The 22,105-nt window shown below is 41.8% G+C and overlaps 1 protein-coding gene across 2 annotated transcripts in view; it reads right to left on the minus strand.

Annotated features, from left to right (window-relative positions):
- The window catches only part of PKD2 (polycystin 2, transient receptor potential cation channel), a 58,718-nt gene extending 36,845 nt beyond the window's left edge, over positions 1-21,873 (minus strand). The window contains exons 1-2 of one of the 2 annotated variants that reach the window (XM_070791190.1): positions 21,179-21,873; positions 12,085-12,198 (exon numbers count right to left, since the gene is read on the minus strand). In XM_070791190.1, the coding sequence (XP_070647291.1) occupies positions 12,085-12,198; positions 21,179-21,779 (715 nt within the window). In that variant the 5' untranslated portion in view covers positions 21,780-21,873. The remainder of the gene's footprint in view (positions 1-12,084; positions 12,199-21,178) is intronic. The other variant, XM_019962488.2, reaches the window with a different exon arrangement.
- Positions 21,874-22,105: the final 232 nt, after the last annotated feature.

A 22,105-nucleotide genomic window follows, 5' to 3' on the forward strand; every position in this document is an offset into this window, starting at 1 on the left:
GGGATGGTCTTGATCCTTGTCTCCTGTACAATGTCATGAACCTCCATCTGTGATTGCTGCACTTAGAGCATCACTAAGAACAAAGCTAGTGGAGGTGATGGAATTCTAGTTGAGCTATTTCAAATCCTGGAAGATGATGCTGTAAAAGTGCTGCACTCAATAGGCCAACAAATTTGGAAAACTCAGCAGTGGCCACAGGACTGGAAAAGGTCAGTTTTCATTCAAATCTCTAACAAAGGCAATGCCAAAGAATGCTCAAACTACCACACAGTTGCACTCATCTCACACACTAGTAAAGTAATGCTCAAAATTCTCCAAGCCAGGTTTTAGCAATACATGAACTGTGAACTTCCATATATTCAAGCTGGATTTAGAAAAGGCAGATGAAGCAGATATCAAGTTGTCAACATCCACTGGATCATGAAAAAGGCAAGAGAATTCCAGAAAAACATCTATTTCCGCTTTATTGATTATGCCAAACCTTTGACTGTGTGGATCACAATAAACTGTGAAAAATTCTGAAAGAGATGGGATACCAGACCACCTGACCTGCCTCTTCAAATATCTGTAAGCAGGTCAGGAAGCAACAGTTAGAACTGGACATGGAACAACAAACTGGTTCAAAATAGGAAAAGGAGTACATCAAGGCTGTATATTGTCACCCTGCTTATTTAACTTATATGCAGAGTACATCATGAGAAACACTGGACTGGATGAAGCACAAGCTGGAATCAAGATGGCTGGGAAAAATATCAATAAGCTCAGAAATGCCGATGACACCACCCTTATGGCAGAAAGTGAAGAGGAACTAAAGAGCCTCTTGATGAAAGTGAAAATGGAGAGTGAAAAAGTTGGCTTAAAGCTCAACATTCAGAAAACAAAGATCATGGCATCCAATCCCAACACTTCATGGCAAATAGATGGAGAAACAGTGGAAATAGTGACAGACTTTATTTTTCTGGGCTCAAAAGTCACTGCAGATGGTGACTGCAGCCATGAAATTAAAAGATGCTTACTCCTTAGAAGAAAACTTATGATCAACCTAGACAGCATATTAAAAAGCAGAGACATTATCTTGACAACAAAAGTCCGTCTAGTCAAGGCCATGGTTTTTCCAGTATTCATGTATGGATGTGAGAGTTGGACTGTGAAGAAGGCTGAGCGCTGAAGAATTGATGCTTTTGAACTGTGGTGTTGGAGAAGACTCTTGAGAGTCCCTTGGACTGCAAGGAGATCCAACCAGTCCATCCTAAAGGAGATCAGTCCTGGGTGTTCATTGGAAGGAGTGATGTTGAAGCTGAAACTCCAATACTTTGGCCACCTGATGTGAAGAGCTGACTCTTTGGAAAGAGCTGACTTTCCCTGATGCTGGGAAAGATTGAGGGCGGGAGGAGAAGGGGACGACAGAGGATGAGATGGTTGGATGTCATCACTGACTCAGTGGACATGAGTTTGAGTGAACTCTGGGAATTGGTGATGGACAACAGGGAGGCCATGGGTGCTGCAGTCCATGGGGTCGCAAAGAGTTAGACACGACTGAGTGACTGAACTGAACTGAGCAGAAAGTACCAGATATTCAAAAGGAATAGAAGGTTAGAAAAAGTAAGCAAAGACCATACAGTAAAATCTATTACATAAAGATTCAGACTTTATCTGGAAGGTGAGGTGGTTATAGCATGTTCGATGGAAGAATGGCCTGGTTTAATGTGGGTCAGAGATGGAAGTCTGGAGGCAGTACCTGGGAGTTCAAAGTCCAGACATCGGGTGCTGTCCAGCCTGTGGTCCAATGGTGTTCAAGGCCATCTTCTTAAAATTTAAATGTATCTTGTCAGCCCCCTACTCAAAACCCTGGTTTCCCCTTACCAAAGCCCACTGGACCTGCAGGGCCTGACCTTTGACCACCTTTCCATCCTCATCTGATGGCACTCTCTCCAGTCATTGCACTCAGCTTCCAGAATGTTCTGAACCCTATGCTGCCTCATACTATTCACTCTTGCTGTCCCTTCTTCAACTGACTGGCTCCCATTCTTGCTTCAGGTCTGAGAGGCCTTCCCTGCAGGGAAACCCTCTTCCCAATTGTCTTTCTTATCACTTACTACCACCTCTAAAGCTAGTGCTAATATGTTTTTAATTAAATTACTGAACAGTCCATTGAATCAATAAATGAATAAGTGAGGAAAGAGATGATTAAGGTTAAAAAGGATAACAGCAATGTATGAAAGAAGACAGATTTGAAAAGCACCATAGAGGAAGAAATATGTGGAACAATCTCACGAGAAGAGTGAGGGAAAGAATCTAGGATGATGCCCATGTTTGGGCATTATTAATCCAATTACATTAATATTAAGTAACCTAATTAACTTTAATCTAGTTAGAGAATGTGAGCAAAGCATGTTCGGAAGGGCAGGATAATGAGTCCAGGTTGAGGAATGTTAAGGATGAGATGCCTGTGAGATGCAGCAGGGGAGGGTCCAGGGAAAGTCGGCATGAGGTTTGTAGTTCACACGAAAGGTTGAGAGGCACTTGGGAGCGGCAGCACACAGGACCACTTGAAGCTGTGGAAAGATCCCTTTAAGAGAAAGCCAAAGACTCAGTCACAGAAAATCCTCTGTCTAGACACATTCTGGGAAGGAAAAAATTAAGAAAATGAATAGAGCAAGGAGGAATACAGAAAGAGACGGAGTCACAGAAGCCAAAGCGGGAAGTTTCTAGAGTACCAAATGCCACGGGACCAGATGTGAGAGAAAGGCTAAAAGCAGCCCATAAAATTTGGCAATTAAGAGCTCCCTGGTGACCTGGGTGAGGGTCTTTCAGGAGGTAGAGTGAAGCTGCAGAAAAAGTTAGTGAAATTTAGTCACTAAAAAGAGTGAATTAAAGTTAGTAAAACTCCCAACTATTTTAATCCAGTTTTGGTTAATATTCAAAGGAACTTGTAAGTAACAAGTTGTGATGGAAATCTCTGAGGGACAGAGGTCGTCAATGCAAGTGCTTTAATGAATGCATGTATTAAGTAGTATAGCTTTTTAAAAAATAAACAAGAGAGAAGGATATGTAATATTTACAAAGAAGTTACCACGAAGAAATAAACAGAAAGCTATGCATGTAAAGGCCATGCTTAAAGTAATATTTATATATGGATATACATTTCTTGCTGTTGTAGCTTTTGTCTAGTTTACCAAAAAGGACAAACAGCTTTCCAGCCACAGTGGGTCTTCAGTAGTTACTTCCCACAGACGGGAGCCTGCGAACTTAAAACTGCACGTTTGCTATGGGGACCTCCATGGGGAGCTGAATGCTTGTCACCAGAAATGGAATTAGCTCCCGCCAGTGTGATGATTAACCCACTGACTTCCACTTCACTGACCTGGTTGTCAACAATTAATCTGCATGGGTTCTCTCCTGATGTTCAAGCTGGTTTTAGAAAAGGCAGAGGAACCAGAGATCAAATTGCCAACATCCGCTGGATCATGGAAAAAGCAAGAGAGTTCCAGAAAAACATCTATTTCTGCTTTATTGACTATGCCAAAGCCTTTGACTATGTGGATCACAATAAACTGTGGAAAATTCTGAAAGAGATGGGACTACCAGACCACCAGATCTGCCTCTTGAGAAATCTGTATGCAGGTCAGGAAGCAACAGTTAGAACTGGACATGGAACAACAAACTGGTTCAAAATAGGAAAAGGAGTACCTCAAGGCTGTATATTGTCACCCTGTTTATTTAACTTCTATGCAGAGTACATCATGAGAAACACTGGACTGGAAGAAACACAAGCTGGAATCAAGATTGCTGGGAGAAATATCAATAACCTCAGATATGCAGATGACACCACCCTTATGGCAGAAAGTGAAGAGGAACTCAAAAGCCTCTTGATGAAAGTGAAAGCGGAGAGTGAAAAAGTTGGCTTAAAGCTCAACATTCAGAAAACGAAGATCATGGCATCCGGTCCCACCACTTCATGGGAAATAGATGGGGAAACAGTGGAGACAGTGTCAGACTTTATTTTTCTGGGCTCCAAAATTACTACAGATGGTGACTGCAGCCATGAAATTAAAAGACGCTTACTCCTTGGAAGGAAAGTTATGACCAACCTAGATAGCATATTCAAAAGCAGAGACATTACTTTGTCAACAAAGGTCCAGCTAGTCAAGGCTATGGTTTTTCCTGTGGTCATGTATGGATGTGAGAGTTGGACTGTGAAGAAGGCTGAGCGCCGAAGAATTGATGCTTTTGAACTGTGGTGTTGGAGAAGACTCTTGAGAGTCCCTTGGACTGCAAGGAGATCCAACCAGTCCATTCTGAAGGAGATCAGCCCGGGGATTTCTTTGGAAGAAATGATGCTAAAGCTGAAATTCCAGTACTTTGACCACCTCATGCGAAGAGTTGACTCATTGGAAAAGACTCTGATGCTGGGAGGGATTAGGGGCAGGAGGAGAAGGGGACGATAGAGGAGGAGATGGCTGGATGGCATCACTGACTCGATGGACGTGAGTCTGAGTGAACTCTGGGAGTTGGTAATGGATAGGGAGGCCTGGCGTGCTGCGATTCATGGGGTAGCAAAGAGTCGGACACAACTGAGCGACTGATCTGATCTGATCTGTATACTATCATGCTTACAAGATTTTTACAATAAAACATTCATTCCCTTTTTAATTGACATATAATTAACAAATACTAATAGTGTAAGTTTAAGGTGTACAATGTGTGGATTTGATACTATTTCTTTTTTTTAGAATATAAGGCAAAGTCTCCTTCTTTCAAAGATAAAGGAATGGAGGTTCCTAGGTTTCTTCTTAAAAGGGCCCTTCCTGTCCTAGGACATGCGTGTGTGCATGCTGTGGCTTGTTATGTCCAACTCTTTGTGACCCTATGGACTATAGCCTGCCAGGCTCCTCTGTCCATGGGGAATTTTCAGGCAAGAATACCGCAGTGGATTGCCATGTCCTCCTCCAGGGGATCTTCCCAACCAAGGGATCAAACCCTTGGCTATTATGTTTCCTACACTGGCAGGCAGCTTCTTCGCCACTAGCACCAGCTGGGAAGCCCTAGGACATATCATACTGGATGATGATGATGTTTCTCTCTCCATTTTCATTACTTCTTTAGCTACTAGAGAGTTAAGATGAAAGACTTTCCCACATTAATTGTTTATACTTCCTACTCTGTAAAATAGGTTTTATTTTCTATTCTGTAAAATATTTAGTGTAATCTTAGTGTTTTTCTCAATGACTGATGGATAGTAAACATGTTAAAATGTTAATCCTTTGTCGTATTTCTTGTAAGTATTCTTTACAACTGTTTTCTGCCTTTTAATTCTGTCTGTTCCTTTGATGTATAGAAATTATTAATTTCTATGATGTTGACTCAACTTCTCGTGTGATTTCTATTATTATGTTTAAACACAGGAGATTTGAACAACTGGAAGGACTGATGCTAAAGTGAAGCTCCAATTCTTGGCCCCCTTATGCAAAGAGCCAACTCATTGGAAAAGACCCTAATGCTGGGAAAGATTGAAGGCAAAAGGAGAAGGGGGAGGCAGAGGATGAGGTGATTAGATTGTATTATCGACTCAGTGGACATGAGCTTGAGTAAACTCTGGGAAATAATGAAAGACAGGGAAGCCTGGCAGGATGCAATCCATTGGGTCACAAAGAGTCAGACACAACTTAGGGACTGAACAACAGCATATATATAAGTACTTTGGTGATCAATTCATAGGAGTCTTAGGTTTCAAGAAAGAATAAAATCTAAATGACAGGGAAAGTGGGAATACTTGGTATTTCCATGGTATTCCTATCCTCTTGGTTAATCAGACTGATTTTAAAGCCATAAGGGCTAGAACCAACACTGCCAAGGTGGAAAATAAGCTCTTTATGGGCACTTAACTGCTCCAAATGAATGTTCAATCAATTAGAAACTACAGTTCTATAGAACCTACTGATGAGAGAAGTCAGCCATTGTCAACAATCTTTGGGACAAATTTTGCTCTTATTTACTATTATTAATATAATAAATGACAGCATCCTAGAATTTTTTGTGTATTACTCCTAATTGCCACTTTTAAAATAAGAATCTTTCAAAATAAGTACTCTACAGATGAGCAAACGAAGGCTCAGAAAGGTTAAATAACTTGCTCAGGTTCACCTAGCGTGTAAGTGGTGGGATTTGAACCTAGATCTCTGTGATGCCAAAGAATCACATTTCCTACTATTTGGGCTGCCTTCTTGAATCCTATCTACCTCATATAAAGGGCTTCTAATATGCAAGGCACAAGGATAAGTACTTATCTTATTTACCCACAGAGTAATGAGATGGATATTATTAGTAGTCTTTTGATATTGATATCGCTGGTAAGATTTTAAAACTGGTAATTAAAAAGATGATTTTGAACAAAAGGGAAAGAACTCAATCACTAGGAGCCAGTGAGGCTCCGCCTGGAGTAAATCATGCCTACTTATCCTCACTTGCTTTTTAATTTGGTCAACAGCTGATAGACTAGCTGACAGATCAGAAGAACAGTGGAGTTACTCAGGTAAGCATTTGAAAAAATCTTTCTTATCTTATTTCATGAGCCGTCTGAGCTAGAAGATAATATAATTCAGTGAACTCCACCCAAAGAGCTTTGACTAATGGACTGATGTTCTTAGACCGAATCTTTTTGATTTATTAATTTACTAGGATAAGGACTTGGATAATATCAACTCTGTTGATGCTGTAAAGCTGAGAAGGCTAACTGATACACGAGATGGATGAATTTAGATCCAAGATAATTTCAACAGATTGGAATGAACAGATCCTAATGAGCTGAAACTGAACAGGGCTGAAAGGGAAGGCCTTCACTACATTCCAGGAAAAATACTCAAATACTAGCTAGGGGACACAGTGCTTTATAGTTTGTGGTGAAGAGACTAAGGAATGATGTATCCGAAGAGTCAGGCAATGGCAGGACGCACAGACTGCAATGTAGTATTTGGATGAGAATGCCCATGGCCCCATGTCTCCACTCTTTCATGGTGAGGCTCGTGCTGTACGTTCAAAGACTACGATAAACTGCAGGAAATTTCTATCACGTGGGTTGTTTAAAAGTATGTCTCTAATCACATGATCAACAGTTAACAGAACTGGAAAGGTTTAACTTAGAGCAGACTTGGAGGAGATCGAATGTCTATCTCCAAACTTCTGATGGGCTGGAGGAGAGACAAGGAAAAAGTCCTTGGTGTTAGGTGGGCTTGGAGAGTAGAACTAAGAGCAGAGGTTAGATGAGGATGGACTTTGGCTTCGCATAAGGAAGAACTTTCCAACACAGCCATAGAAAAATGAAATGAACTATTTCAAAGGAGTCAATTCCTTAATCTGGAACTCTTGCTCAGAGGCAGGATGACTGACCTTTTGGGAAAGATGCTGCCAGGCAGAGGAGGGAATTTTACCATTCAGAGGAGGCTTGATCCATGACTGCCAAAATTCCCTCTTACCAGAGATTCTATAATATTCTGAAAATAAAACTTTGATGTAAAAAAAAGGTAGCTGATATAAGAAAAAAAATGTGATGAGTATGAAAAAGAACAAAAAGCATAAAAATTCTAAAATAAACAAGAAATGACAAGTTAGTTATACGACAAGGTTGTTCCCTAAAACTCTAGCTAGCTATTTAGTTTATTTATCTGGCCTAGTTCCCAAACCTTGTCAGTGTATCTGAAAACTCACTTCTCTGAGCCACAGCTGGAAGGCTTTGACCTAGCAGATCTGGGCATGCTATAATTATAAAAAAAATTCTCTCAGTGATTCTGATGTTCAGGCAATTTGGGAGAACACTGAAATTTTAGACTTACTTATACAAATTTTTGTATTTTGCATAATAGATGTGTATGAATATGTGTCATGTTGAAAAAAACAGTAATAATAATGATTCTAATCTACCTGTTGAAATTTAAGGCCACTCTAGTTTAGTATTTGAAATGCACAGTAGGAAGTCAGGAGATACCTAAAGTAATAGGCAAGTTTGGCCTTGGAGTACAAAATGAAGCAGGGCAAAGGCTAACAGAGTTTTGCCAGGAGAACATACTGGTCATAGCAAACATCCTCTTCCAAAAACACAAAAGACGACTCTACACATGGAGGTCACCAAACTGTCAATATCAAAATCAGATTGATTATATTCTTTGCAGTCAAAGATGGAGAAGCTCTATACAGTCAGCAAAAACAAGACTGGGAGCAGACTGTAGCTCAGACATGAACTACTTAAATTAATTAAATTCATACTTAAATTGGAGAGAGTAGGGAAAACCATCAGGCCATTCAGGTATGACATAACACAAATCCGTTACAATTATACAGTGGAAGTGACACATAGATTCAAGGGATTAGATCTGATAGAGTGCCTGAAGAACTATGGACGGAGGTTCATGACATTGTACAGGAGGCGGTGATCAAAACCATCCCCAAGAAAAAGAAATGCAAAAAAGCGAAATGGTTGCCTGAGGAGGCCTTACAAACAGCTGAGAAAAGAAGAAAAGCAAAAGGCAAAGGAGAAAAGGAAAGATATATCCATTTGAATGCAGAGTTCCAAAGAATAGCAAGGAGAGATAAAAAAGCCTTCCTCAGTGAACAATGCAAAGAAACAGAGGAAAACAACAGATGGGAAAGACTAGAGATCTCTTCAAGAAAATTAGAGATACCAAGGAAACATTTCATGCAAAGATGGGCACAATAAAGGACAGAAACAGTATGGACCTAACAGAAGCAGATGATATTAAGAAGAGGTGGCAAGAATAAATAGAAGAGCTATACAAAAAAAAGATCTTAATTACCCAGATAACAATGAACTGTGATCATTTACCTAGAGCCAGATATCTTGGAAGGTAAAGTCAAGTGGGCCTTAGGAAGCATCATGACGAAAGCTAGTGGAGATGAAGCAATTCCAGCTGAGCTGTTTCAAATTCTAAAAGATGACACTGCTAAAGTGCTGCACTCAATATGCCAACAAATTTGGAAAACTCAGCAGTGGCCACAGGACTGGAAAAGGTCTGTTTTCATTTCAATCCCAAAAAAGGGCAATGCCAAAGAATGTTCAAACTACCTCACAGTTGCACTCATTTCACATGCTAGTAAAATAATGCTCAAAATTATCCAAGCTAGGCTTCAAAAGTACATGAACTGAGAATTCCCAGATATTCAAGCTGGATTTTGAAAAGGCAGAGGAACCAGAGATCAAACTGCCAATATCTGCTGGATCATAGAAAAAACAAGAGAATTCCAGAAAAACATCTAATTCTGCTTTACTGACTATGCCAAAGCCTTTGACTGTGTGGATAACAACTGTGGAAACTCTTCAAGAGATGGGAATACCGGAGCACCTTACCGGCCTCATGAGAAACCTGTATGCTGGTCAAGAAGCAATAATTAGACCAGACATGAAACAACAGACTGGTTCCAAATTGGGAAAGGAGTACCTCAAGGCTGTATACTGTCACCATGCTTATTTAACTTATATGCAGAGTACCTCATGTGAAATGCTGGGCTGGTTGAAGCACAAGCTGGAATCAAGATTGCTGGTAGAAATATCAATAACCTCAGATATGCAGATGATACCACCCTTATGGCAGAAAGTGAAGAAGAACTAAAGAGCCTCTTGAAGGTGAAAGAGGAGTGAAAAGCCTGGCTTAAAACTCAACATTCAAAAAATGAAGATCATGGCTTCTGGTCCCATCACTTCATGGCAAATAAATGGGGAAACAATGAAAACAGTGAGAGACTTTATTTTCTTGGGCTCCAAAATTACTGATGATGGTGACTGCAGCCATGAAATTAAGACACTTGTTCCTTGGAAGAAAAGTTATAACAAACCTAGACAGCATATTAAAAAGCAGAGATGTTACTTTGCCCACAAAGGTCTGCTTAGCCAAAGCTATGGTTTTTCCAGTAGTGATGTACGGATGTGAGAATTGGACCATACAGAAAGTGGAGTACCAAAGAATTGATGCTTTTGAACTGTGTTATTAGAGAAGACTCTTGAGAGTCCCTTGGACTGCAAGATCAAACCAGTCAATCCTAAAGGAAATCAGTCCTGAATATTCATTGGAAGGACTGATGTTCAAGCTGAAGCTCCAATACTTTGGCCACCTTATGCAAAGAACCAACACATTAGAAAAGATCCTGATGCTGGGAAAGATTGAAGGCAGGAGGGGAAAGGGACAATAGAGGACAAGATGGTTGGATGGCATCACCGACTCAATGGACATGAGTTTGAGCAAGCTCTGGGAGATGGTGAAGGACAGACAAGCCTGGCATGCTGCAATCCATGGGGTTGCAAAGAGTTGGACATGACTGAGTGGCTGGACAAAAACAACATAGTTTAATATTTAAGCACCATTTCTACAGTGGAAGCAAACTTGCCTTTAGTATTTATTCTAAGATCTAACTGCGTAGAACATAAAAGTTCAAAATATCCCATCTCTTGCTTTATAACCTTTAAAGAACTGAATAGATCATTCGTAGATTTTCAGCACTGCCTAGACAACATATGTTTTCAGAAGTAATGAAAGATTTTTTCCTTAACAAATAACAGAAATTTTCAGATAATTAGGTAGAAAAAAGCAAGAAAATGGATGTTGTTCAGACATATATGTTGTTGTTTAGTTGCTAAGTCGTGTCCACCTTTCTTGTGACCCCATGGACTATAGCCCACCAGACTCCTCTGTCCATGGGATGTCCCAGGTGAGAATACTGGAGTGGGTAGCCATTTCCTTCTCTAGGGGATCTTCTTGACCCAGGGATCTAACCTGTGTCTCCTGCATTTCAGGGGGATTCTTTAACACTGAACCACCAGGGAAGCCCCTCATACATATACAATTTTTAGCTTAACTAACTTTTTTTTCCCCCTTAAGTTCCCATGCGGATAGGCAAAGTCTCAGAAAGTGTAAGAAGTCATGCTCTGTTAAAGCTCATTAAAAGCTTACTAGTATTAATAAAAACCTGTGTGGGAATGTTAAATAAATCAATATTTAATTTCTTAAAATTACAAATATCAAAACTTAAATGTTTCCTTAATCTTTTATGTTCAACTTACACATCTTTTTATAAATCTAGTTAAAAAAAACATTTTTTAGGGAAGCTTTTAGCACTCAGTTAAATTCAAGGTGGTCAATTTTAAGATAATAAGAATGGCATTATTAAAGTATTGATTAAATCCTAACTCTCTCCACTTACAAAGAAGGGGATACTTTCCAAGGGTGGTGTCGGTTTTTAAGCATTTCTTAGTGCACACTGTAAGAACAAACTCCTTTCCCTGAGGAATATACTAAGAGGGCCTTTGGTCATAAACCTGTTTCCTCTCTGTTCTCATAAAGGGCTTCAGATGGGACAGGACAGCACTCTATCATCATCCTTTGATTCAGAGGTAATCCATTGCCCGTGACTTTCTGGATTTTGAGGCACATGGTTTCAAAGACATGCTTTTTAGCTAAGGCATCCTTCCCCAGTTCTCAGAGGATGTGGGTATGTATTGAAAGAAGAAGGAGATGAGTCTGCAGTAAGTTTCCTACAGAGTGAAAATCCACAGTTACTGAAGATTTGAAGAAATAATGAGAATGAAGGCATTCACACAACACATCCAAATCCAGAAAAAGGGGACTTTTAAATATATAGAGCCATAAAAGCAATATTAAGTGACACTATATGTATTTTCTGAAAGTTAAACTACATACTCTACTTAATTCCTATACAGACTTTACACTAACTGATGTAGTGATACTGACATTATAATTATTGCTAAAACATCTAACACAAAAGTCCCTTTACTTGGTTCCTTGATGTCTGGGCGTCTTGGTGTCTGCTCCGTGCATGTCACAGTGAAAATGGTCACAGCTGATAATAAAGTGGCCGATCAGATAATGCCAAATTTTGATCAACGTTTATCTGAGGAGAGATGAGAACTTTACCAAATTCTAAACTAGAATTAATAACAGAGAAGAGAATTTCTGAAGTAACTGTTTAGGTGCATCCATAGGTCCTTTTAGTCATGATTTTGACAGGGCAAATATGCAACTTTTCAACTTTTCCTCTATTGGAAGGAAATGTTCTACTTACAGATGCACAAGACTATGAGAAAAAGGAGGTATGTGGCCAGTTCCCGTAAAACACTTTTAAGGTATTTCTCTCGGTCAGTGCTGCTTTCCTCCATGAGTCTTGTTCCCCAGAGACCTTTAAAATAATAATAAAAGATGTCATTTTATTTTTCAAAAATCTCATGAATGGTGAAAGAAAAAAACACATAAAAATAGTATACTTTAAGGGAGGCTCTCCTGTTTTTCTTTTTTTTTAGCATGCTCTAAAAACAACTGAGAAATGGTTTTAGTAGAAGTACCTTTAATTTGGGAATACATCAGTCTCCACTGTCTCACCTCCACAAGATGTGCAAAACACAAGGCAACAATCTGATCACTGTCTAAGCTCCCAACCTCATTAGAAAATATCTTAGTGAAAAATTAGAAAGAGAAGAGGAAATTTGGGCAGCCTACGAGAGGAGGTTAAATAATTGTGCATACATATCAGCTCTGCCTATATGCAGGAGGAATTATCATACTACTAAATTAATTATCCTCTTAAGTAACTACATTGTAAATGATACCTTTTAGGTCACCTCTGATAAAAAGAAGTCCTGGTTGGAGCATCACTTCATCGTGGAAACATCTATCAATATTCTAACACACTGGTATAAAATCTCTGCTCTGTACCCATTTTTGCCTTTTAAGAAATTCAACGCTGAGTGATTACACTAAATATGCTTAGCCAAACAGATTTTTAAAATTTCAATTAGCATATGATTTTTAAATTAAAAGCAACAACTCATCCGCCTTCTCTCTCTCTCTCTTTGGAGAAAGAGTAAAATCAGCAACCGTGCTCCATATTTTAGCAGATGGAAAAAGTGTTGGGCCAGCTGAGCAAAGATGACATAAGCCTTGGTGAGCTGGCTGGAGAGAGATCCCGCAGTTTTGGACGCAGCCAGCAGACAGACATGGTGGCCGTCCAAACCCCCGCTAGTGAACAGTGTGGTCAAGTCACATTACTGGTTACTTGGAAGAGCCTTAGCATTTTCCAAAAAAGACAAACCTCTCAATCCTTTTTGTTAGATTAACTCGGCTGTTAATGGCAAATTGCCTCACACTCGAGTCCACAGACTTTAACCCCTTCCTCATGGAAACTCACACGGCCACTGACGCCATAATCAAGCCACAGAGAACGGGGGGGAATGGTATATGGTCTTGTACTCGGAAGAAATGACTTCATCTCTAGTGTTTATGTACTTTTTAAGTCTTATAATCATACATTAGTTCCAATCCTAAATTGGGGTATTTCATTTCCTTTTCTTTTTCTCTCCCAAATTTCTTTTGGAAAAATCAGCATCTGCCTTCAAAGACACTGTGTTACGCGTCCTGGGTTTCACCACCCCAAAAGTGGAGCATAACTTATGACCAGGTTTGCTCTGCCAAGATCTGGTAGTTGTCAGGGAATTACTCACTCAGAAGAAATGCAGCAAGAGAATGTTTGTTCGCTGAAACTCTATCATATTAAAGAATTATTACAAATTTAGATGACATGGAAAATTACAACTCAGAATAACACAGAGGCAGCCAAATATTAGGCTCAGTAGCCCTGGACACGACCACACCATTTCTTTGGGTGTATTTCTTTTGGAGGCCAGGCCTAAAATATACACATAAATGGAAATTGCTAGTCCCTTGACCATCAGGAGAGACGGCTGCCTTGCTTCACTTGGTCAGTGATTTCACTCTTTCCCATGGTTTATAAACAATTATGCACTAAGGAAAAGTCATAGTTCTTAATATTTACAAATGGTTTTGCTTGACCTATAAATAGAAAAACCAAACTCCTATCAAATTTTAAGCTAAATTTGCAATAGTCGATAGTAATTTAATTCTAGCCCTTGAAGGAAACATTTCAAACAAAAAGAAGCCCTTTTATTTATATTTTATAAAAATGTATTTCTATGCATTTACTTTTTCTAAATTACTCTACCTACCTCCTCAAATATGTATTGCTATAAAAATTTCATACAGTTTCCCTATTGGGTGTATATATGTAGGGTCAGTCTTCGGATTTAGGGACCCCCTCACATCTTAATGGGTAAGAAATGGCTGCAACTACAAATGAGAAAAATAGCTGTCCTATAGCCAACATGTTTCCCATGTTTAGCAAGAATGATACAATAGGAATGGTTAAGGGTAGAGTTCAAGTCCAAAATGGCAGCATTCTTCAAAAGTAACTTTTGTCTTTTCCCACCATTGTCCCAGCTGTGGAGGGAGGACCTAAAGGTACTCACGTTCTGTAGATAAAGTGTCTCCATCTGTTAGGAGGATGTGATCTGAGAGGACAGGGGACAATATGCAATTTCCTTCCTGTGTAAGAAGGTGCTTAGTCAATGCCAGAGCCCAAAGTCAGAGCACATTACCTAAATAGTGTTCCTTATTAATATGCATATGGGGGAGTCCTGAGATGGATAATCCAAAACAGCAAAAATGTCTCCAACATAACTGACTTTGATGGGGCTTCCCTGGTGGTCCAGTGGTTGGGACTTTGCCTTCTAATGCAGGGGATGTGGGTTTGATCTCTGGTCGGGGAGCTATGATCCCACCTGCCTTGCAGTCAAAAAACATAAAACGGAAGCAGTATCGTAACAAATTCAATAAAAGATGTAAAAAAAAAAAAAAAAAGGTTTACAAAAAAAATCTTAAAAAAAAACCAAAAACCTGCAGGCTTCCAATGCAAGGGTCATGGGTTCAATCCCTGGTTGGAGAACTAAGATCCCAAAGGCTGTGTGGTGCAGCCAAAAAAATTTTTGAAAAAATTCCATTTTGCAACTCTTTTATCCAAATGCTTCTAAGTGAAAGTCTCTCAGTCGTATCCGACTCTTTGAGACCCCATGGACTGTACAGTCCAAGGAATTCTCCAGGTCAGAATACTGGAGTGGGTAGCCTTTCCCTTTTCCAGGGGATCTTCCCAACCCAGGAGTCAAACCCAGGTCTCCTGCATTACACGTGGATTCTTTACGAGCTGAGCCATAGGGAAGCCCAAGAATACTGGAGAGGGTAGCCTGTCCCTTCTCCAGAGGATCTTCCTAACCCAGGAATTGAACCGGGGTCTCCTGCATTGCAGGCATATTCTTTATCAACTGAGCTATCAGGGAAGCCCAAATGCTTCTAAGCCCTTTTTATTTTGCAATTTATAAAAAATATCACAGCGAGAATGACATAATGAACTCTCATGTATCCCTCACCCAGCTTTAACAATTACCATCAACTCCACACCAACCTTGATTCTTCAAAATCCTCACCAACTCAATTTTTTTTGTTGTTTCTTTGTATTTTTTTTTTTGGTTATGCCACAGGGTATGTGGGCTCTTAGTTCCCTGACTAGGGATGAAGCCCCTTTCATTGGAAGCACTGAGCCTTAACCACTGGACTGCCAAGGAAGTCCTCCTCAATTATTTTGAAACTAATTGCAGTGATCGTATCATCTCATCTTGTTAATATATCTCTCAGTTCTATGGTAAAAAGATTCAGTGTGGATCTTTTGCCTCACATTAACTCTGTCTCATCTGAAATGCATTAACCTCCTCAGGACTCCTTGATCATGACAAGGTGTGGTGGGGGGTCTGGAGTCTGCTGCTGCTGCTAAGTTGCTTCAATCGTGTCCAGCTCTGTGCGACCCCATAGACAGCAGCCCATCAGGCTCCTCGGTCCCTGGGATTTTCCAGGCAAGAGTACTGGAGTGGGTTGCCCGTGCCTTCTCCGTCTGGAGTCTGAGCTGTGTTTAAATGAAGCATCAGCCCTTAGGAGCTATGAGACCTTACTTCAAACCATGAGCCTTCACTTCCTCATTTGGAAACGGGATAAGAGTACTTCTCCGTGGGGTTGCTCCGGGAATAAGAAATTTTATATGTGTACAGCATTTAGAGTGGTTGGAAGAGGCCCATTTATGGTTTCAGAAATAGGTTCAAATTTGGGAGACATCCTACTTCTGATGCTAAGTTGGTGTGAAGACTCAAATCCATGCAGACTTTGAAGTTACTGTGAATAGCCCGACTGAATTCTCATTGGATTCATGTCATAAAAGAATCCCGTTTTTTGTGCTTGGACACACGTGGACCTTGCGTAGAAAGATGAATACAATCCTATCTAATAGTCATTTGAATTGCTGGGACACCTTCAGAAAGGGAAGTGACTTTTTATTATTGGTCCATTTTCTATAGAACAGTCAGTTGCTACTTTAAATGATACTGACTTTTGAGCCTCCAATTCTTAGGCAGCCTCCTCCTGAGGTGAAGACAGGAATGTGTCACAGATTACACGTATATTCCACAGACAACTCACACTCACATGCCCCAAACTGAGATTTCTGTCTTTTTTCCTTTATCTAGAAAACTGTTTTCCCTGTGGCTAAATAGGTGGGTTAATGGTACCAAGTCAGAAACACGGGTTTCATTTTAGAATAGGCCCTTTTCATAACCTTCACATGGGGCTGGACCACAATTCTGATGGGTTCTGCCTCTCTTTAATCTAGCTTTCTTCCATCCCAGCTCACAATCCTTGGCTTCAGCCTTTGTCACCTTTTCCTAACCTGTTCTCCATCTCACCCCTTTCCCTACATCCTTGCTAGAATCATCTTCATATTGGCATGTGACTGTATCAGTCCCCTGCTTGAAGCCCTCACTGTCTCTGTCTATAGGAAAAAGTATTAATACCAATGAGGTACCAGCCATCTTGGTCTTACTTCTGCTATTCTTCCCTTCCCAACTCCCCTCACTGAATTCTTCAAAATGTTACTCTAGTTTTACTTCTAACCTCCCCAGATAGAACTAACTGGTCCTCTCTTCTTTGGGTACCTGCCATATCTGGGACCTGGCACTGCAATTATTTACTTACACCTGTGGTCCCCCTACTATGAACTCCTTGGGAATTGGGACCTTATATTATTCATCTCTGTATCCCTAGTACCTACCACAGAGGAGATGCTCCATAAATGTTTGTTGACTGCACAAATTCTGTTACTAGCAGAGTCTTATCATACCTCACAGAGTAACAGCCCTCCCTCAAATAAAATCCCCTCACAATGAAAATACAAAGTCTCATTTGTTCACAATTATAGTGCAAATAAAAAGGGGAAAAGGAAGAAATTATGGAGTGAGGGTTGGATTAAAAATACCGGGAAAGTCATAATAGCCAAAAGGTAGAAACAACCCAAATGTTCATCAACTGACGAATGTTGCTGCTGCTGCTGCTAAGTCGCTTCAGTCATGTCCGACTCTGTGCGACCCCATAGACGGCAGCCCACCAGGCTCCCCCGTCCCTGGGATTCTCCAGGCAAGACACTGGAGTGGGTTGCCATTTCCTTCTCCAATGCAGGAAAGTGAAAAGTGAAAGTGAAGTCGCTCAGTCGTGTCCGACTCATAGTGACCCCATGGACTGCAGCCTACCAGGCTTCTCCGTCCATGGGATTTTCCAGGCAAGAGTACTGGAGTGGGGTGCTGTTGCCTTCTCCCAACTGATGAATGGATAAACAAAATGTGTTGTATACATACAAGAGGATACTATTCAGTCATCAAAACAAATGAAGTTCAGATACATGCTACAACATTGATAAATGTTAAAAAACATTATACTAAGCAAAATAAACCAGATGTGAAAGGACAATAACTGTATGATTCCACTAATATGAGGTACCTAGAACAGGAAATTGGAGGAGGAAATGGCAACCCACTCCAGAATTCTTGCCTAGAGAATCCCAGGGACGGGGGAGCCTGGTGGGCTGCCATCTATGGGGTCGCACAGAGTTGGACACGACTGAAGCAATTTAGCAGCAGCAGCAGCAGAACAGGAAAATTCATCGAGACAGAGAGGCTGTAGGGCAGGGAAGAAATGGGGAGCTGGGAGTTAGTATTTAATGGGCAGACTTGTTTGGGATGATGAAAAAGTTCTGGACATGGACAGTGATGACGTATGTCTGAAACAGTAAACAGAAAGTGACTTTAATAAATTGATACATCCATAAAACACATTCAACTTTGGAAATTCAGAAAATCTGATAACTCATATAGAGTCTCAAATTTTATCTCTGCGTTAAAAAGTGTTTGCTAAGAAAAAAGTAAACAAGATCATTGAGTTGGAGATGCTTTTAAGCTTGGAGCAGTCTTTCGATCTTTTAGCCTTCTTTTTTTGCCTCTGGTCCAGGTCATCACCTCCCCTTCACTGGCTGCCCCCTACCTCGTCCTCCTGCCTCCCTATCTCCCTCTGTAAGCGCTCCTGCACAGCACGAGGCCTGACTCATATTCCCTTTCGGCGTGTTCTGCTCCTGCTCAAAAACTTTCAACTGCTTCTTAGTATTTAGAGGTAATTTCTTAATTCCCTGGTTAGACACAATGCTTTCCATAATCAGGCCTCAAACTTCTTCTTTGCCATCTTACTCCTGCTAAGAGAATAGATCTATTCAGTGTCCAAGGAGAAATGATCATTTGTTTTCCCACTCAGATTCGTGTCATTAAACAACATGCTGAAGCTAGAAGGGAACTTGAAGATTAGGTTCAACTCTTCCATTTTATAAATGACAAACAAAGGCTAGGAAGTCTGATGTGAGACCTCCAGGGAAGCGCCTGAAAAAGCCAAACTTAAGTTTGGCTCCTATCTTTAGAAATTCCAAGTCACTCTCTCTCTTCTGACCCTGCTGCCACTGCTAAGTCGCTTCAGTCGTGTCCAACTCTGTGCGACCCCATAGACAGCAGCCCACCAGGCTCCCCCATCCCTGGGATTCTCCAGGCAAGAACACTGGAGTGGGTTGCCATTTCCTTCTCCACTTCTGACCCTGGGCACTACTTATATAATGCACTAAAGATTTCTGTCATTGTATCCCAAGAGAGGGGTTTGATCACTGATAGCTCAGTGGTAAAGAATCTGCCTGCCAATGCAGGAGACTCAGGTTTGATCCCTGGGTTGGGAAGATCCCCTGGAGAAGGAAATGACAACCCACTCCAGTATTCTTGCCTGGGAAAATCCATGGACAGAGGAGCCTGGCAGGCTAGTCCATGGGATCACAAGAGTCAGACATGACTTAGCGACTAAACAACAATAACAATATCCTATGAGGGAAAAAAAATCACAATTTATTCATGGTTACTCATTTCACATTTCTGGGTTTCCATCCATAGGTAAATGGTGATATATTATTTTAGTTCTTTTTTTTTTTGGCGGCAACTAGCACAGTCTATTTTCACAGTAGGTACTACTAATTATCTAACAAAGGTTATTTAATAAGTGACAAGGATATCAATTATATTTCTTCACAAAGTAATACAATTTATTTCTAAAATTTTCTATAAAAAAAGATTCTCATGATACTACTCTCCTAATTGATAAGATTAGGAGATCTTATCAACCATTGATAAAGTTGGACCAGAAGTTTTACTATTACTTTATTCACTGTAAATTTTCTGAAACTTTTCTTTAAAAGAAATAAACTTACATATGCATTCACATATTTCATGTAGTTATATTCCATTATTGAGCTTTTTCAGACAATATGAAATGTGTTATTAAATACTTAAGCTGAGTTAAAAGGATCATGACTTTACATTACTTATTAACTTATAAGAAACCCCTCATTTCAGTGAATATTTTAAAAACCACAATTAATACAAAGTAAAATAATACAAATTTTGTTTGAATACAATTTGGAACTTTAAAAAAGTATTAATGAGTTTTTCACTAATCTTCTCACACAGGTGACTAAAAAGGATCTTTGGATCCCACCACTCCCTGAATCAAATAAACTAGCATAATCACTATGTAAGAGCACCAAAATGTACTTTTAGAATCCATGACTTAATCTCTACTTACGAAGCACTCACAACATGGCAGACCTGCTACATATTTTATGTCTCATCTCATTTAATTTTCCCATGTCAAGAGCTAAGTATTATGATTATGTCTTTTTTAAAACAAAATTTAAAAACTGGAGATCAGAGCGGTTAAGCAGTTTGCTAGAGGTCATTCAGTCAATGTGTGGTAGAACTGGGATTCAGGTACAAGCCTGACTTGGTATTAATCATGTTGCTATGAAAATACCTGGATAGTTTTTTGTGCAAGATTTTCAAAACTGACAGGAACGGAAGGGAAGGGAGAATTTCAAAAGACTGAGACTGGAAAAACTCTTAAAACTAGAGATTAAAATCATTCGGATGGTAAGAGCAAATGCAACTCTTTTCCAAGGATGCCTCTGACAAAACTTTGCAAAAACAGGATCCCATCTGCTCCTGGAAAATTTGTGTCCTCTTAAAAGGCACTGGCAAGTTTTGAAAATTCCTTTCCTGCCTTTTGGAGAGCTGGGTGCACCAAACTGACATATTTCCACACAGCTGGTATCTGATGACTTCACTGTTTCATTGGAATGTCAAAGAACATTAATTTAGTTATTTAAAAACATACTTTCAAGTTTTTCAAACAATGCTAACATTTACTTTGCAACTGTTTAGGGGGGAAAATGCCTAGAATTAGAAATGGCCAAATAACTGTTTTCCTAAGCATTGTATTCTATTCGTAGTGTTCTCAACAGCTCCCTCTCCCCTAAACAACCACAGATATCACCAAAACAACATCAGTGACTACCCAATGACACTCCTCCCACAACCGGGACACTGTTGCTTACCCTTTCCAGAACGGGATAAGGGGCAACAGGGCATCCAGGCCAGTGGAAGGCCATGGGTGCTAGCACAGAATTTTCGTTTTTATTTAGTGAAATTAGCAAATATGCAGTTGCAACCACCATTAGCGGTCTTAGAATATTTTTCCCCCTACAAGATAAAAAATCTTCAGATGTACCCTCTTTACTCTAATACGACTTTCATTTATTTCCAAAGGCAAACATAAGATGACAGATCTTCTTTTAGAAGGAGGTATCCAATAAATTTGCACCAACAAGGGCGCCGTGGAATTCCGCGCTAGGTACCGGAAATAGAGCAGAATTAGCAGAGGTGGGGAAGACACTTCCAAGGGAGGCGGGGACGCAAAGGGGATGCGAGCTGGAGCCCGGGAGAGCTGCCCTCAGCGGGAATGGCTCCGACAGCACCCGCAGTTCTGGTTTGTGCATCAGCTGCTGAGGGTCGCGCTCTTACCTCGCAGCCCGCGAACGAGTCTCTCGGCCCAGGCCACTCGGGGATGCTGCCCGTCCAGGGGGAGGTGGCGATGCAGCGGGTCCCCGCCGCCGGCGGGGCTGGGACTCGGCGGGCCCTGGTCCTCTCGCTGACGCCGCCTCCCGCTCGGATGGCCCGCACCGTGGTAGCCCCCCAGCCCCCGGCCCCGGGCGCCCGCGGAGCTCACGGCCGAGGAGGAGGCCGACCTCCTGCTGCCGGGGCGCCACTCTACGTCCATCTCCACCACCATTCCCCCTTCTTCTCCCTCGACCTCCTCTTCCTCCTCTTCCTCCTCGGCCTCGAAGCCCGGGTTGTCGCGGCTCCACGCCTGCCGCGAGCACGACGAGAGCGGAGGAGATGGGGAGGCCGAGGCTCCGGCCGGGGGATCCCGCGCGGCCGCCTGCCGGATGCGCTCCATCTCGATCTCCAGGCCCCTCTGCTCGCGGAGGCCGCCCGGGGCAGCGAGGCCGGCGCCGGCAATCGCGCCGCCCGCCATCAGCCGCCCGGGGCCCGGCGCTCGAGGGGCCGGCGAACGCCTTGCGTCCCCGGGCTGCTGCGGCTGCACGCGGCTCGAGTTCACCATCACGGTCACTGGTGCCCGGGGCGCCCTCGCCGCGCGCCGTCCTCGGCGCCGCCTGCCGCAGGAGCCATGTTCCTTTCTTCCTTGGGCCCGCCGCCTCCTGCTCCCCGCCCCCGACCTCCCCGCTGTCCCGCGTCCCTCTCCCGCCCCCTCGGCCCGCCTCCCGCTAGCCTCGCCTCGCCCAGCGGCCGCGGCGCGCTGCAGGGGGAGGCGCGAGGAAGCCGCCCCCGCAGGCGGCGCGCTCTGGGAGCGGCGTCCGGGCCGGAGTTCCAAGTGCAGCCAGAGCCCGGGCGCGGGCGCCCACATTCCATTCCGGTGGAAGGGCGCGG

This window comes from Bos indicus, chromosome 6 (assembly GCF_029378745.1).
Source record: "Bos indicus isolate NIAB-ARS_2022 breed Sahiwal x Tharparkar chromosome 6, NIAB-ARS_B.indTharparkar_mat_pri_1.0, whole genome shotgun sequence".
Taxonomy (NCBI): domain Eukaryota; kingdom Metazoa; phylum Chordata; class Mammalia; order Artiodactyla; family Bovidae; genus Bos; species Bos indicus.